Source organism: Notothenia coriiceps, unplaced genomic scaffold, assembly GCF_000735185.1.
Source record: "Notothenia coriiceps isolate Sejong01 unplaced genomic scaffold, NC01 NC01_scaffold00035485, whole genome shotgun sequence".
NCBI lineage: Eukaryota > Metazoa > Chordata > Actinopteri > Perciformes > Nototheniidae > Notothenia > Notothenia coriiceps.
In genome coordinates, this window is record NW_011368186.1 from 78,819 (window position 1) to 97,745 (window position 18,927).

Genomic DNA, 18,927 nt, shown 5'->3' on the forward strand with positions numbered 1-18,927 from the left:
ACCATAATTTGCAAATAAAGTCTTTAAAAATCAGGCAATGTGATTTTCTGGAATTTTTTTTCTCATTTTGTCTCTCATAGTTGAGGTATACCTAGGATGAAAATTACAGGCCTCTCTCATCTTTTTAAGTGGGAGAACTTGCACAATTGGTGGCTGACTAAATACTTTTTTGCCCCACTGTAGTTAGGTACCCCACTGCCTTTCATGTTTCCCTATGTATTTCCCACTCAGCAGCAGCACAGCGGTGAGTTGTTGAATCATCTCAGAGCTTCCCCTGAATGCCCCCGGGTGACTCAGCTTAGTTGCTTGTATGTGTGTTGTCAAAGTGTTTATGTGATGTTCTGAGAAGACTTTAATTATTGTGGGTTTGAATACAGTCCCCAATTTGGCCGTGGCAGGAGTGGGCTGCTTTTTCTTGCTTTGGAAGGTTGGATTGAAGGGGAAATGGACGATAGGGGAGCAACCCACTGAACAAGATGTTCTTTGACATCCTCCAGACATGTTGCATCACTGCTTTTTGCCTGGGAACACTGACCTGGATATTTATGAGCAGCAAGTTTACCAAAGCCTGCTTGAATGTGTGTTTGGGTTTTGTGCATCCATTCTCTAACCCCTCCATCAAGTAGCATCTTTCCAGCACCTAATTAGGACCAGAGAGGGCCCCTATTGACTCTGAACAACAGACCCCGCTTGCTAATGAGACCTCGGAAATAAAGATCACTGACACAAAAAGAGCTTCATTCAGGAATCTTTTAATTAATTCACTTTTCCTTTTTTTTTTTTTTCAGCTCCAAAGACTTGCAGCCCGAAGCAGTTTGTGTGCAAGGACGGGGTGACGTGTATCTCTAAAGGCTGGCGCTGCGACAGAGAGAAGGACTGCCCCGACGGCTCTGATGAGGAGCCTGATGTTTGTGAGTCTGGAAAAATACAGAGTTTAAAAAATCCTATAATATCAATAAGGAAATGCTTTACCGCTCATGAAGATCTCTATATGTGTATTATATAACGTAATGCACCCCCTGCTAAGTTGGTTCCAACTGCGGCCCATGGCCTGTTTTTAATTGGGCCGCAGCAAATTTTAAAAGTATAATGGAATATGAACCATGAAACTTGTGCTTGTCTTATGTTGGACTTCTTAAATATATATGTAAAAATAGAGCTCTGGAAAGAATTAAGAGACTTAAGAACCTTATCAGTTTCTCTGGTTTTACTATTTATAAGTAGTGTTTGAGTAAAATTAACCTTTTTAAATTGTATCCTTTATACTAGTGACCAAATGTTTCCATATTGGAATTCAACAGACACTGTAATGGAATGGCTGCCATACATGAAATTGCGATTTCTTTTTTCTCTTCATTTTTTTGGAGCTCTACACAGTATAGTATCCATGTATGAATGTATGTACCCTCTTTTAAAATAAATTCAGTCAATTAAAGTTGAGAACATTTTCAAACTAATCTTAGTTGATAAAAAAAGTCCAAATACTTATTTACATAACAAGCTTGAAATATACCCATCATATTTCTTCTTATGGGAGGCTAAGGCGAGGCTTCTATTTTAAGGAATGAGTTGCCAACACTTAAGGTAACACAATAAATGAAACCCTATGGAGAGATGATGTAGGCTGTTTTTTTTCTTAAAGCATATTCAAGTATTAAGCATAATTGACCTACATTTGATTGATTTTGCTAACTTATAACTTAATTTATGTGGTAACATAACTCTACTGCATGGCCCAGCCCTACGTATGTTTTTCTGTATGTGGCCCTCAGTGAAAAAAGTTTGGACCCCCCTGGTTGAGGACACTGTTTTCACATCATGAAGTATCTTTTTTTTCCATTCAAGTTTATTAACTGTGTGGAAGTGGGTGTAGAAATAACTCTCACTGCTGAAAATGTATGTTTGCCATGATCCTATTTGTCTAACATTTTCAACCTATCTGTACAGGAGATGTTCTTTTGGAAATTGTGTGAAATATGTAGATTGATTCGACATGAATACTGTTCAAAAGAAGCAGTCTCCAATTGTTAAAAAAACATCTGAAATGGATCTTAAACCTGCTATGCTGCCCTTCAAAAGGCATTTTTGTAACAGCAAAGGTATGCTAATTTGTCACTGTAGCATTTGATACCTTCAGATACATTTGAAAAGTTGTCGTCTAACAGAGTGAGATTGTTGGCCTATTTGATTTATTTGGCTAAAGGTAGCCAAGCTGGAGAAAGTAATGTGATGTTTTATCAGCGAGTGAGAGGCCATTCTGCCTTTAAGCAGTCCTGTCGTGCCCAATTAGGAGATTTACAAAGTTTGTCTTTTTTTGATGGATGGGATTTCCTTTTGCATTCAGAGACACAGAGGATGCAGTCATGAGACAAACCAAAAGTAATGCTCAAAAAAGACAGCCGTCTTTTCAAAGTCTTCATTAGGAGTGGAGATGCTTTGAGGCTGAATCCCTTGGGGGGGGGGGGAAATGAAAGCAGCAGTGTCCTTTTGGTCAGCCTCTCAGCCTGAAACGCCTGTAGATTTCTAAGAGGACAGAGGGCTTTCGGTGGGAGGGGGGACAGTGTGTCTGTGTGTGCGCATGTTGCTTTTTTGAGTGGCGTTTGGCCTGGGAGAGAGTGAGTGAGGCCAGGCCAGAGTTCTGTAGCTGCAGTCTAGACGCAGAGGCTGTATGAGCGCAGGTCTGGAAGCCATTAGAGACTCGCCCAGAGCAATGGAGAAACCTGCTGTTTTTCACAACCTGCTCTTTTCCCCCTTCTCATCTGCGGGCCAGCCTCCTTCAGTGTCTCTATCTGGGACAGAAACAACAGTGACTCCATCCTCTGTCTCCTGCTACTCCCTCTAGCTTATGCCAAACTCTCTCAAAAACAACAGTTATTGGATCTATGCTGCAGAAGGACCCAAGTGTTCGCAGTGTCATGGTGGAAAAAAGTGATTCAGAGAGACAAAATAATTGCTCATTCTCATCTGAACTCTTCTTAGGTCTTTTGTCTAAGGTTATATTGGTGGCAAGAACAAGTACATCATTATGGTTGAAATAAACACTTTTATCTGCTACTTTAAGTACAAACAATGGTAGAGAAAATAGAAGGTTAAATAGTCTGTCACGGGGCTTTTTGGAGTTGTGTCTTTTTGTTGGTGATGTTCTGTAGTTTTCTTTTTGTCAAACAACAACATATGAAGATCAAAACCATCAAAAAATGTATCAAGTATTACCAAGGACAGGAAACCTGATTTAATGTATTCCACAGAGGTTCGGACTTCTTAGGTTGTAAAAAAAAGTACATCAATGAAAGTGGCATATTTCTTGTCACGAGAAAACTTGGCCTCTGTTTGTTTGTGTCATTCCCACACACCCCTTAAATAGTTGCTATTGCACCACATCTGTGATTGGCTGAGTTCCCAACAAATGCCTTATCTACTCCTGTTAGACTTTTTGAAGTATATATTTGAGACACATTTCCAAAGATTTACTCTTAAATGTAACCACAACATCCATCATTCAATTCAATGTTGTCACATGTTTGGTGCATACCAGATGTTAGGTGTCGAAGCTGTGCAGCAAAATGAATGTCAGCCCAGTTGAATACTGTAAGGCTGATTAACTATTTGTCGCTCGTTAGATGTTTATAGTATATAGAAAAATTGAAGTTGTCACAAGATTTGAAAATGAATGTTGTCATGTTTTATGAGCATGTATTCCAAACTGTATGTACACCATGTACACTGAGTAGCATTTATAGTTTAATTGTTGTGATAAATGTGTTCTTTGTTAAGGTGCTTTTACAGATGCTTCTAGATGAAAAGATGCACGAGAGAGGTTTATGTATTCACTCATGTGGATGGGGCTTCACAGTGGCCTTTGTTAGTGTGTTGGCTATTGCCAGTGAAGTCAGCCGCTGTCCAGTGCAGCTGCCCTGCTGTGTAACCCCCACAATGCTGTTCTTTGTACCCCGGGGTGCTGGGTCAGACTGGCATAGAGGGATACCGAAAGAGTAAAACAAAAACAAAATGGTTGTCTGGGCATATGACCTTTTTATACAGAGCTTTGATCTGCTCCCCCAATCAATGAACAACTGAAAGACATGCAACGATGATAAATGTGAATGTTGTTTGTCTGGATAGCCTTCAGGTAAGGAGGAGACTCGCGTAGAGCTAGCATATTCTGAGGTTGTAGACTTAATTAGGCTCCTAAAATATTCCCACGTGCAGTGAGTGTGCCCTGCAAACACAGGAAGTGTGTAACGCTGAAATGACGTCCCTGGCCCCTGGCCTGTAATAAGGGCAGTTTTACAGACCGTTCACACCTAGGCTGCAATTAGCTCTTTAGGAAAAGGAGCACTTTTGTAACAGCCACTTTCAGAATGGAAAACACAATAGTTCATGATGTAATGTGCGTCTCACTGACTCCTAACAAATAAATGAAAGACTGTCTTGAAAATAAATGAAATATTTGATTTATTTGCTAAGAATCTAGACCACAATAAGGGGGTTATTGTTTGGTGTTTATTTGATACATTTTGTCATTTACAAAGCAGTTTACCCAAGTGTTATATTGTTCAGATTTGGAGTTGGAGGAAATCTGTTTGATCCTGCTACTGTCTCCTAAAAGCAGCCCAGTCCAGATAGCCATCAACATGTCAAGGGAAACAGCGTTTGCTCAACATGAAAGAGTCTGTCGCCTTGCAGCACCGTGTTCCTACAGGAGCCTGCAGCAGGTGTGAGACAATCTGCTCTCCTCTACACACATACCCACAATGAATTCCTCTCATGCACACAATAAAGCAAACCTTTACCTTTCTAACATAAGTTCAAAGATGCTTCACATTGTGTTCTTAAAATGGTGTTCCCCTCAGTCACTACCAGCACACGTTGTCTTTTAGCCCAAAATGTTTCAAGTGAATTCAAAAACCTCCAACCTAAAAATATATTTATTTTTTATTCTTGAGGGCAAGCAGTGATCTGACATATTATCACATAGGGACTACCTTGCAAAACAGTTGCCTATTTACATTCAGCAGACGCAGGGAAACATTTACATGGTTTTGGTGTTTTGTTTCACATTATCGACACCCGGGGGAAGTATTTGGCTCACTAGCAGCTAGCTTCTAGCTTTGAAATGTGTTTTTTTTAAAAACTGCTATCTGTCACCACTAGAAACTACTGAAAGCAGATAAACTGCAATGTGATGATCATCATTCAAACAATGACCTTAAAAATGCTAAAGTGCTCCATAGAGTTGCAGTTGCAGGGGATAAATCTGTTGGTTTATCCATTCGAGGAACACTTATTATCTAATTTCAAATATTTGTAAGATCTGTTGTCACTTATGACTTCATCTTACAAAGATAGGAGTAGATTACAATAATGATGTTTACATGCTCATGCTTGCTGAAGATTCAAAAAGGTCCCACAACTAGTGACTACACACGGAGCTAGTGCAACAGTACTGTAACAGCAAAGACATATAGAGAAACTGCATAAATAATATATATAAACATGCTCTATTTAAGGGTGCGGTGAGCCGGATGTGATCCACAGGCCACCAGTTGACCATTTTTAGATGAGGACTTGAGGCTTGGGCAGCAGAGAGGGCAAAGCTGGCCCCTCGAAGAAGGACAAGAAAAGCGTGTCAGGGGTTTTAAATTTTAAAAAGACCATTATGTAATCTCAGTAGGGCTCTCTGAAGAAGGAGGTGGGGCAGGACAGAGGCCCCCATTAGGGAGGGGTAGGGGGACAGAGCAAACATGAGACAAGAAGAGAGATAGCGGGGCGTTTATAATGCAGGAGAATTAGAGCCATACATTAATAACCTGATACTTTAAGGTATGGACTCACAGATGCTCAATGCCTGGCTTTGCCTCGTGGCTGCTCTATCTGTACCGAAAACTACCTTGTGTCTGATCAGTAGCGGTAATACCTGACTTATTGAACATACAGCTTGGCTCCTGCTTTGATTTGTTTAACTTCGGGCCCTTCAGGTTTTTTGGCTCTTACAGTGACGATTACTCTGATCCTTCTTTCCACCCCCTTGGGTCTTTCCTGTCATTTGCACAGATGTTTTTCCACGCGATAATTAGCCGTCCGTCCTTTGAATTAGTTTCGTAATGCTCAACGCAACAAATGAAAATGACTGTCTGGAAAAGGCTAGGTGCTTAATATGGGATGATTCAAGTATTTTGCTTTAAGCCAAAAACAGACCAAATGCATTTCAAATGTTCAGTCATTTTGGGGCAGCAGTATGGCCCTCAGTGCTCTTTGCAAGAAAGCCTTGCACAATACTAATAGTTTTAAGTTAATCTTAGGTCCACTGTGAAGAAATAAGACGCGAATGAATCAAATTACGAGTCCTTTAAACCTCCGAAGTAGAGTTGCTACGTAAGAACCTTATTCTCTGGGCAGTAGATCTATTTTTATTCTTTCCTCTCTGTGTTTGGGAGAGAAAAAAGGGAAAGATTTGAACTTTTATTATCTGTCCTTTTATACATAAGCTTAAGTGAATGCGTGCAGAGTGAATGACATAACTTCACCATTGATTTCCTTTGTGTGTATTTGCTTACTTTTACTCTTTCATATCCAATTCCGATAGAGGTTCAATCTACTTCTTTGGATGGGGTATGTTGTAGTGTTTTCCTGTCTGAATTGTAATTTACTTTGCAGATAAAACTGTTTGCCTAGTCGTTTCTTTGCCCTGAGGAGCAGTGGTGTTTGGAGAAGGCTCAGTTTGTTGTGCTTTCTGGATTTATCCTTCCTGCTTTGCTTGTCGCTCTGCCAGCCCCCCCTCCCATGATGGAATTAAAATGTGGAGTTGATATCTTGTAAGGAGAGACAGCCAGACACTAAAGATCCATCCATCAATTGCAGGGTGCAGAGAGGGCACACAGTCTGCCAACAGCTTGGAAGACAGGGGTGGTTATAACAATAATTGCAATATAAAAACATTGTTAAACTGAAATATGCGATTGCCTCGACATAGGAAATTAATGTAGCTGAAAATAAACTCACTTTAGTATTAGTTAGGCAGTCCCAGGTACAGTTAGAGTGGCAGATAATGAGTTGTTTTTCACCTGCAGAGTGAAGTGTTTATAGGAGAGCTGTCAGAAATAAACAGTGGAATTATTGCACACAGCAGTCTGTGGCTAGCTGTTGCTGCGCTTTTTCTGCCCATGATTTTTTTGACAAGCCTGTCTGATTCCTCCCTCAGTCTAGATGAAGCTCTGGTGTTGTTGCGTCTTGTTTTTCGGTGCCGTGTCCTAGATGTTTGGAGTTTTGTTTCCTTGGCAGGACAGACGAAGGAGGGAGGTTAAGGGGTGCCTCGGGGCTGCTTGGTCAAGATCAGGGTGCTCCGTCCAAGAATGTGTCATGAGGGCCAAGAGCATCACAGGGAGGGCCATCCGATTTGTGGGGACACGGCTACTAGTGGCCAGAGAAACCTAGTATTAGTATGTCACCACGAGCCGCTAGCAGCAAACTGGTGCAACACTATTTATTCATGAGCTATATTTATGGATCAATCAACATGTTAAATTATTCTGCTTTATCGGGATGGTTGATGTCCATGAAGAGTAGCCCGATTATATTTTAATTATCTTGCTTGTTAGAAGGATTTCTAGGCCCTGTGTGTTTTTTTCATTGTTTCACAAGCTGAAGGGTTTGTAGTATTTATAAGAAACTCAAGGCTGCCTTGTTGCTCACAACAGTTGGCCTCACATAAAGTCCCTTTTATGTTTTTAGCACTGGCACTGCTTGTTATTTGTTTGTGTGTTTGTTATTGGTTGATTAAGCATTGTGTTGAGCATACCAAGGGGAAGCATGAGCTAGTGAATGGAAAATCCCCAAAGCCTAACAAGCTTTGGGTTTGGGGACAGCCTGATCCAGACCCAGATCCGGACTCCTTCTCAGTCGGCTGGGCCTCTTTTCTACCACTGGAGACCAAACACAGAGTGTGAGACAATTTCAAGTAAAATAATTCTAGAAGCCTGTTACTTGAAGGTCTGCAATAAACAGATTATTCTTTATCATCGATTAGTCTGCTTTTTCTCAATTGATCCAAAAACCTTTCTGGTATACAAAATTGTCAGAAGATTGGGTAAAACCCTGTCATTTAAAGTCCAAAGTGATGTCTCTTTAAGGTGGTGTCTTGTATCGTCAGTCCCAAACAAATGTTAGTTATTGTAACGATACAAAACGTAGAAGAGCAGGAAATCCATATTTGAAAGGCTGTAAACAGCATTTTCTGGATTAATGGATTAGCTGAATAATCGTTTTTCTAATTCTAATAACTTGTAAAAGGAGAAACTGAAGATTATTGGCAGTCTTATCAAGATAAATGTCTTAAAATATATATCCAAAAACAGCACACATTTGTGAAGTGCCAGCTCTCCTTTCACCACTGTGTCTCCATGGTCATTGCCATTCCCCCCCCTGGTGGCCGTGCCACAGTCCAGATGAAGCTTAGCACGTGACACTGCTTACAGCACTGCGGCTCAGCTTTGTCGGGGGTCACAGCCGATTTGTGTGATCCAAACAATAGCCTTAGTTTTCTACCCCCCCCCCCCCTACTTCTTCACCACCCTCTATGACCTCCCTAGCACTGGAAAAGTGCATGTGATCTACCTCTATGTGTAGCGGCTTAAGTACTCCACTCGTGCAAAGTGTCTTAACTCCAGCATGTTGCACTCTTGTTTTGGTAGATGCTTAAAAAAAAGGCTTTGTTATGGCTTTGTGACTTGGTGGCCTGTGGAAAAGTATCACATGTTAATATTGCTTCTATTCTGGTATTGCAACCCACTTTTTAACAAGGCTAAAGGTGTTCGCTTCTGAGACACATTTGTTGACCTATGGAGGAAGTGAAATCAGTAATGGTATCTGCTTACGACTCTGTGACGTCTGTGGCAGTGAGGTGAAGCCTTGTAACAATCTCCAGCTCTCCAAAGGAACATAATTGTCAAATCTCCAGCCTTGGTTTTCACCCTCTGGCCCTGTCACAAGGATAGTCTGTATGGGTCGATGATGGGAACCCCAGGATATTTTTCCTTTTCCTTGGGTGCCTTAATTGAGCTACAGAACATAATAGTTGAAGCGGTACCAGCCAGCCTGTGTAGATTTTTTACTAAACTATTAAACAGAGCAAACAGAAAATTCTCAAAGAAAAAAGTTTGGGCCTGTTAACCTGGCTCACTCGCAGCAGAGGAATGTTGAATAATAGACCCTGTTTAATTCAAATTAGCAATGCCTTTTCCACCGCGGCCTCGTTGACCGCTTCCAGCTCGCCCAAGAATGAAGCCTTGTGGGGCTCTGTCCACTTCCTGTGGATGAGGTGCTCCCCTCGGTCCTCACTGTCTACTTTCTCTTTCTACTCATTATTCCTCACTTTGTTGGTTTTCCACTCACTGCTCTCCCATTTAAACACTTACCGTAAATGGGTCAACAGATGTTGAAGAAGAAAAATGGTGGGAGGAGATAAAGCAGGAGAGTGGGAAGGGAATTTTGTGACTCGACAGATATGTTAGGTTTAGTTATGTTTTTACTCTAGTTTTGTGTTTTGATCTTGTCACTTCCTGTTTTTATTTTGAAAGTAATCTTTCCTCTCATTCCAGATCCCACATTTCCTGCCTTTGTGTGTTTCCCGCCCTTGAGATTGCTTGGCCCTGCCCTGATAGTTTTCACCTGTGTCCATCCCCCTCACCTATATATAGCCCTGGTGTTTCTTTGTTCCTTTGTCAGTTTGTTATGTTTCATGTCGTGAGAACCTGGGCCTTTTTTACTCCTGATACCTACCTTGAGATTTAGACCTTTTGCCAAGTGAGTTTTTGTGTTGCTGTACAACTTAGCTTTGGCTATTTAACTACTTTCTATTTTTTGAAAGTACGATTTAAGTTTTGTTATTAAAGAACATTCTATTTTTGGACAACTGTCTTCGAGTCCCGCTTTTGGGTCCTGCGTCCTGTGTCTCGGTCCATAACAGGGAAGGCCAACTGTTTGACTTTGCACATACGCTGAGCCCTAAAGGGGGAGTGATCCATTTCAAATAGTGCATCGTAAAAATAGAAAATTAAAGGAAAAGAGAAGTTCATGCATCTTTGTTGAATTGTTATTAAATAATCAGTTGGACAATAAAAGAAATAGTTGTATCAATCAGCATTTACACCATCAGAGAAACCAGAAGTTATTTTTTGTACATTTCGGTTTGGTCATTAATTAAACAAATTGTTCATTAACAAGATTTAGAAGGAACTGTAAGAAGATTATAGGACCTAGATAACTGCATGATTTTGATTGAATTATTATGCAAAAATACAGACACTCTCTCTGAAGGGAATACAGTTCCTCCGTCTTCTCACAGCCCATGGACTTGGACAGTGGTGACAGCAGTTTGGACATGCAGCACAAAGTTGTTGGCAACACATGGACTTGTTAGACTTGAGAAACAGAATTATTTCTCGTTGGGAAAATAAAACACTGGTCAGAGAGTCACAAGGCAAAAACACCATCCAAGAAAAAGAGTTCAGTAAAAAGAAAGGTCATTAAGTAGAAAAGCCTTGGCTGCTTGTCTAGTTGTTTTTGCAGAACATACAACTCTACATCAAGTTAAGCTGCGTAGATTTAGTGAAGGGGGCAGCTTTGGTCAAACTCATATGCACTCCAGACGAATATGTTTTCTTTCCTAGGGAACCCATAATCCTCTTTTATCACATGCTCCTATAACAGGCTGCATGTCACTTTACTGCCAGTGTGCTTATTGTTGGTGTGTTGCCTCTGGGATGGATGTGTGTACCATATAAATGTAGTGAAGGTAGTCATTTGGCCAGTTCCATCTGGGATAATGGTGTGTTTCTAGTTCCTGCTAGTTTTCTCTCGTGCACCATCTCTTGCTGCCAATATGGTTCTTTGGATGTCTGCCTTGTGGTTGAGTCTGCCAAGTTGGCAGGAGCAGAAAACAAATGTAAATACATGATGGATGAGAAGGGTAAGGCTGAAGTGTTGGGAAACATAGTAAAGGAACAAGACAGCTAGCTTAAGGAAACATGGCAAAAATAGATTCTTGAACAAAGAACTTGGTCTGGGACACGAAGATTAAGTTGCCTTTGTAATGTTCTTTCAGAGTAGGTTTATGAAAACATACTAGTTTCAAAAAGCTGCTTGTTGAAATGGTAAAAGAGGAGCTCACAAAGTGTTTCCTAACTTGAACAAAGTGTTCTCTTTTGTCCCAACATTATGAAACAGGGCTCTGATTTTTTTGTTGTTGTATTAGTCAATTTATTGAACATGTCAGAAAAAAAACATACAACAATAATATATATATATATATAATATATTTTTTCCTTTTTTTTCTGACTCAAATGAATAATTATAACAAAGTACAAAAAAGAAATAATAAAAAAACCAAAAAAAAACCAATAATAATTCTCAAATAGTCTCTGTCATGTTCAACAGGGGCAAGAAGAAGCTTAAAACAACTTTTCTGGTCCTACCCCCTCTAGCATATATTTTTCTTATAAATAAAATATTAGGTCATCGTCATCAGCGACATGTTTGTCTTGTTAATTTTTTTGTTTTTTGTTTTTTTACAAAACAATCAGCAAGAAATTACAGTTATTCCACAGACTAACACCTTTTGATGAGATGCAATGAAGTTTGGCATTTGTTCGTACGGGTGGTTTTTTGAAAATTACTGCAAGCGTGCAATCAGTGTAATTGCTCAAACGTTTTGCTGAGTCACACAGATCCTGACATCATTTGTGCATTTAGTCACTATTTGAAGAACTTAATTCATTTAATATGGCCCTCAAGGTTCATCTGTGGATCATGAAGGGCTTTGAGACCTTCAGCATCTTTGATTGTCACATGGTGTCCCGTGTTGTTCCATAACGTTTGACAATAGTTGAGGATTGTTCTTGTTCTTATGACAGAACAAAGGTGGCAGATTTATTTTGAATGCGGGTGAGTTTGTTCTTTGTGCAATCATAGCCTGATTGCTGTGAAACATCCCCAGACATGAAGGAACAGATGGATAGATGGGCACTCAATGGGGGATAGGTGGTTGGGAAACATTTCTGTGTTGCTCCAGTTTGACAAATACAATGTCAGACACACACGTTCGCTCTCCTTTAGAAAATCTGTCATCCAGTGGCAGCAAGAAAGGGCAGTGTTTTATGAAGATTGATTTGAAAGCGTTTCTGCTTTACTGAACAGTTTATAGTTGAGACAAAATTGATGAAAGAGATAAAGGAAGAGGGCATATGACAAAGATCCCGAGTTAGATCAATCTTAGGAAATGTACTGCTGTACTAAGATAAGGCGGTACAGAGTAATAGTGGTAGGTGTTTTTGCATGACATTGCCCCTGTGTCTCGGCCTGATGAGAATGCTTCTTATTGTAAACCAAAACAATAATAAGTATTTTGGCTTTAGTTGATGGAGGGATATTGAATTACACATTCAATATATACGAATCAAAAGGTAATATTGCAACTGAGAAGCACTATATTTTGGTTACATTAATGGTTTGATTGAACCCTAAAGGTTGTCACCAACAGTGTATCTTGGTGTTTTGGTTGATTTAATAAATTTAGGTCCAAACCTTCTACATGCAGGCCTGCGTATGTTTTTATGTTGGATTATCTTATTATTTATGTTGTCTCTAATTCGAAGGAATTGGAGACAATACCAGAACCAATGTTCAAGCAGACTTTTTAAAGGTTAAACATTAAAATATACAAAAATATATACATATATTGTCTCAGATGTACTGTTTTTGTAGAGTTGCTGAGGGTTTCATGAGAAACTGAAACCATGCTGAATTTTGATATAGAGTAGCAAAAAAAAGACTACAATCAATTACAAACGATTATTTTTCTGCTTTTCAGTAAACCAAAATTGTATGTGTTTCCTCAGGTCCGCACAGTACCCTATCGCGGTGCCCTCCGAACGAGTTCCAGTGTGGCGGGACGGAGCTCTGCATCCACATGAGCAAACTGTGCAACGGGGCTTCAGACTGTACTGACGGCTGGGACGAGGGACCACACTGCAGAGGTACACCACTGTCTGTCACACACACATGCTTGTTGGTGTATGCAACATGGAGTGCAGATAAATAACATAATTCTTGTGGTAGTGCGTCCTGACTGTGTTAAAGAATGGGGAGTAGGGAGTGCGATTTCATTTCTATTTGTCGACTATCTTACCTTTCGTTCTCCAAATACTCACAGAAAGTAACAGATTGATTTGCCATAGTAATGAGAATATAGTGTGTCTTTTTTGTTGCGTTTCTCTATGCCAAGTAGACAACCAATTTAGTGTGACATCTTGAGAATGGCATTATTTCCTCCTTTTATCACCGTAAATTAAGGAGGTTGTCCTTTGGAAACCTAAAACTGGGAAGTAGTTTATTATGAGTCTTAAAAATGTCAGGTCCTTTTACAGGAATGTGACGAAAAGTAGACGACGCTGAGTAATGATAACGCTTGATTGTGCAAAAGACCAACATATTTCTACTGTATTGATGGATTTTTAGGATATGACGAAGGTATAAAGGAACTGATGACTTCCTCATCTAGGGTCCAAAGGGAAGTAGAGGAACATGAATCATTACTGCTCAATCACTAATCTATAGCCATAGCCAAAATGTCTCAACTGCAACCTTTACAAAATTCAAAAACTAAGAATCTGAACCAAATATGAAATAGTTATTTCATCCAAGGCACCTCCAAGGTTTTGACTGGCCCAGTGTGCAGAATGAAATATCTAGCCTCATTATATTTTCCTCCGCTCTTTTCTCAAAAATAAATCAATCAATCATTTCCACTCTACACCTTCGGTTAAGAAAATGAGGAATTATTAATAAGAGAGAGAGAGAGAGAGAGAGAGAGAGAGAGAGAGAGAGAGAGAGAGAGAGAGAGAGAGAGAGAGAGAGAGAGAGAGATCTAATGGGCTTTTTCTTCTTTCTGGGGTCAGAAATGGCTGCTTACTTCTTGGTTTAACTTTAGGTTTAAGGTTTGCATTAGGTTAATCTGTTGGAGGTTGCTGTGTATATTTGTGTCGTTTTCATAAATATCTCTCGTTGATATCTTTTTCTTTTCTTAGGGGTTATGTGTTCGATTCAGGGGTCATCCTGGATATGAGTGGTTTGCACTCTGAACCAAATATAGAAATGTTCTTTACTTAAATATGTGGTGGCGTGTGTCACAGTTGGTTGTTTACATTGTTGCCCATGTTGGTTTTATAAACACATCTTGGTTGTTCGATGCTTGGACTTGTTTTGGAAAATTCCCGGTATGTCTGTAATTTGAACTGTGGTTGTCCCAGCAAGCCTCTGGAGAGCAGCAGGAAGAGTTGTGTGTGTGTCTGTAATATTCAATGCATTGTATTGAGATAGCAGGAGGCCACTGGTAATATGGAGTAACTCATCTGGTGTTTATTATCATGCAGAGAAGATTCAAAATGAGGAGTAATTGCTGAAAATGCAGGGAGAGAAATCTGCTGATTTGCATGGTTTAGCTTCTCTTGCTCAGCAGTTTGAAGCTGTTTATGTTTACCTTGGTTATTGATTTGGAAAATGCATGTAGTGCCAAAATGCAAGAGGCACAGTACAGTAATGCACCAAACCCATGGGCTCTTTTTCTTTAATCTTGAAAGTGTGGTGAGATTCTTGATCCCTCCTCTCGCTCTCCGGAGGTGTTATGCTAGTGTGAATTGTCTGCCAGTGTTTTCTGGGCAAAGTGAATCACTTGTGACTGATAGATCTCAGCCTGGTTTGAGAGGACTGTGTGTGTTTGACTATGACTCACTGTCTCTTGATTTATCTCTCCCAGGATGTGCAGTGCACTGCTAGAAACTCAGTGGAGATTCCATTATGCGTCGGTCAGCTGGCTGGAAGGTGTGATAGTTGCATGTTTGTGCCCTTCTATATTTGATGTGTGTGTCGCCTTGGAGATGGTCTGGGCTGGTGGGGAGGTATTGATCGTGATGGCAGGGCTCAAGTATTTGTAGATTTCTGTTGCATCTCTGGCCTTCTATATACAGGTTTTACATCTTATAATTGTTTTACTAAGAGTAATTATCAACCTTAACCTAAACATGAAAGTGAAAAGTAGATTTTGTTGTTAAATGAGAATCAAATATATTTGCAATATGATGACATTTAGCAAATGCAAATGTACAGCTGAGTCATGACCCACTTTAATATCAGTTACCGGTACAGCAGTAAGCACTAACAGTGGTAAATATTGCTTTTGTTATTCCTTGAGATGAGCTGAAGTCGACCAGTAGCTCTTATTATGAAAAAACACATTCAGGGGAAATGGTTTCTAGAAAGGAAAACGTTGTTGATGAGTGTGATGATGCATTAGCTTGATTGTTCACATTACCAGCACTTGATGTTGTCCTTTTGTCTTTCTGCTACTTATGCACTGAGCTGAGTGTTGCATACGATCCACTTGCCGGCTTAAATGTGTCTTTTAATTCTCAATGTATTCCTCTCATCTGTGACGTTCAGGTTTAATGGATGTTTTTATGTTTTCAGGGACAGATGAAGATACACTTATATGAGAGGCAGTCCTTGTATGAAACGCTGACATGAACAGTGGTCACACTTCTTCATTTAACCACACTGTAGATAACATCCCTTAGCCAATTGTAATACTGATGAGCTGATGGGGAAACTGAGCTGACTGAGTATTTTGTTCTTATTATACGTGTCTTATTGTCAGGAGGAGGGCCAGAGTCATAATGCACTTCAACAATTAAGCCAGTCACATCAAGTGTTTATGCACCTCAGCACCCTGCTGAGCTGTTAATATTCCCCACAAAGTGTAAAACAGCAGCTTCAGCAGTCACCTCCAGGCACGTCTGTCTGGGTCCTCTGATAACAGTACCTGGCAGGATGAATGAAACGAGTTATGAGAGTATAATATGTGGGTTTAGTGGTATGCTAAATGGATTATTACAGAATTATGCACAAATCCACCTCCTTTTTAGAATGACTGATGCAGTGTTCTCAGCCTAATGACAATGTCAGTAACGGCAAAGAAACATGAATCAACAACTTAAGTCTTAAGTCGCTTCTTTACACAATGTAATGTTGTCTTCCTGTTTTACCACACACATTACTCACTCCTGTCTTCTGTCCTCCCTCCCTCCTTTGTCTCCCCTCAGTGTTTGTGTCCAACTGTTCGCTCCAGGCTTGTCAGGAGAGCTGTGCGGTGACTCCATCAGGCCCTGCTTGTTTTTGTAAAAGTGGTTTTGAGATCAGCCCAGATGGAAAGACATGCAAAGGTGAGTTCCTCTGAGCAACGGTCTGTGATACCTGCTGCTGAGCATGTGGCTCAAGTGTCAAATAGTAGAGCTTTGAAATGATTTGTTTCCTCCCCAAAATGTCAGAAGCACAGAAATGACGTGATGACTATGTTGCATCAGCAAAAAACGTACATTTACGTGCTTGCCTTAAGAAGCTCTCTTACAGTCCAAAGCTGCTCCAGTGTTTACTCAGCTTTTGGAGGAGCTGAATCAAGTGGAGAACACACAGTGGGTAGTTCAAGGCCCCTTGGAGTGCCGAGCATTTCCCAGAAAAACATTCGTATCTAAGCAGCCATTGAGATTATAGAGGAGTCACATGCAATAATGAGCAACTCTTGGTAACCTGACTGGTGTAATGGTTGTTTTGTCCAACACGCCATCTTAAATGAATCACACACTTGGTCCGGCAGAATACAACTGAGCGGTAGGATTGTTTTTGTACTCATTTCTGACCTTGAATTTATTTGCTAATCCTAATAAGACTATTTTTTGGTTTCTGTGATTCAGATTTTGACGAGTGCAGTGTGTATGGGACCTGCAGTCAGTCCTGTACCAACACTGAAGGCTCCTACGCCTGCTCCTGTGTGGAGGGGTACTTGTCTCAGCCAGACAACCGCTCATGCAAAGCCAAGAATGGTAAGTAACAGCAGCAGGACTGAATGTAATCTAGTTTTGACTGAGACTGTGTGGATGTTCTGTTCATGTTCCTCCTGTTAAACATCAGTTATGTTCATGTCACGCTGCAGTACCAGTAGACCGGCTGCCTGTCCTGCTGATTGCCAACTCCCAGAACATCCAAGCCACCTCCCTGAGCGGCACCACGGTCCACAGCCTGCTGTCCACCAGCACCAAACAAACCACAGCCATGGACTTCAACTACGCCCTGGAGACTGTCTGCTGGATCCACGTGGGAGACACCCCCTCCTCCACACACCTCAAATGTGCCAAGATCCCCAATCTGAAGGGCTTCACAGAGGAGAGAGTCATCAACATCTCCCTCAGCCTGCACCGTGAGTACATCAGCAGCAAAAAGCCCCTTCCCCCTGGTACATTTACAAAGCACAGCATGATCTGCACAGACCGGAGTACACACAGTGAAGTTATTCACACATAACATACCATATAATACAACCTCAGAAAAAGTTTCCACACAATGGCAGAAGGAAAGGTTTGTCCATTTGTGTGTATTGTGATTTATTTGAAATATTTCCGAGGCGACATATAAGGTGAATGTTCACTGCGGCTTCTGTGGCAATAACTGATGAAACAGTGAACACCACCTGTGGCCGCTGGCCATCTGTCAGACTTCTCATACATTTTTGCAGATAAATTGTCTAGTTTTGTAGTGTAAAAATACAGACCTGCTCTGCTCTACAAAAAATATGTTTGGAAATACAATTCGCAACCCGTTGTCTTGTTCCAAGGAGATCCTGCTTGGATCCTGTATGAAAAGCAATCACACATGTTTTTCTCTTGCTTCATATAGAATGGATGAAGAATATATTTGTGAAGAGTTTTAGACAGAAAGTTTGATTCCATTTTTCATGCAGATCAGGCTAAAATAAAGAACTTACTTATTAGCACAGTAGATGCGTAAAAAACGGAAATACAGAAAAAATAGGACTGCAGACATCCACATCGCCAACGGCTCCTCAAGCAAGTGGACCTTGAAACTATTGAAGAATCAAACTAAGAGTTTGTTTTCTCACAAACGCAAAAACAAACACACCAAACCCCAAGGTTGTTTTTGGTCTTGCTCCTATCTGGAAATTAATGCAATTAGAATCAGTTGCCTGTAACGATTATCTGAAGGATCTGAATATTACATCATCCTCCTGATTCACCTTTGGCCTTCGATACTCTCAATAGAAAAGCCTTACCTTCGGCTAAACTTGCCTTGGCTGACCCTCACTTTGAATTATTTTGTTTTTTCTGGTTAACATTCTTTTCAGATGGCGTTTTGGCTGGGCCTCTAGATCTGAATGATTAAAATGTGTTTTACTTTTAAAGTCAAATATAAACAGGAGAAAAAATGTCCAGAAATGTGGCCAAAACTGAAGTGATGAGCATCAATGCCTTCATGATTATGCACAGTCTGTGAGTCAGAGATATTGTGACAGCTTATTTAAAACAGCTGTGTTTTTCCATGGCTTGAGTTTCGTTTCAGAAAGAGTCTTGTGTAATTCAGACTTGTGTACGTGCTTGCTCCACAGTGTAGACAACCTACGGGTCAAAAGCCTTCACACACACACACCCGCTTCTCCTCACTCCGGTTGTCACTTTTTTCCCTTCAGTTCCTAGCTGTGTTTTCAGGCAGCTGGTCTTCACTGCAAATCAGTGGGAAATTAGCCACAAAAACAATACATGCATCCACACAAAGCCAGCAGGAATTTGTCATTGTCTCTATGTATTATTTTAGAGGGTTGGTAGACAGATGTGCATTGTAATACTTTTTCAGCAAACAATATTTAAAGGATTTTTGCCTTGAAATAAAACAACATTTCGTTTTTTTACCCACTCAGTTATTCATATTATCGGCCTTGTCCTTCCTGATTCCCTTCAGATTCACTCCACTATTCATCTGTACAAGTAAATAATAAAAATGCAGACACACTTAAATTGTATGGAATCATTT

The 18,927-nt window shown here is 40.4% G+C and overlaps 1 protein-coding gene across 1 annotated transcript in view; it reads left to right on the forward strand.

Annotated features, from left to right (window-relative positions):
* Positions 1 to 18,927, forward strand: part of LOC104963003 (low-density lipoprotein receptor-related protein 1) — a gene marked incomplete at its 3' end in the record, with an annotated part of 90,260 nt that overhangs the window by 17,220 nt on the left and 54,113 nt on the right. The window contains exons 2-6 of the mRNA XM_010791549.1: positions 789 to 911; positions 12,894 to 13,031; positions 16,152 to 16,271; positions 16,800 to 16,928; positions 17,039 to 17,302. Coding sequence (XP_010789851.1) covers positions 789 to 911; positions 12,894 to 13,031; positions 16,152 to 16,271; positions 16,800 to 16,928; positions 17,039 to 17,302 — 774 coding nt within the window. The remainder of the gene's footprint in view (positions 1 to 788; positions 912 to 12,893; positions 13,032 to 16,151; positions 16,272 to 16,799; positions 16,929 to 17,038; positions 17,303 to 18,927) is intronic.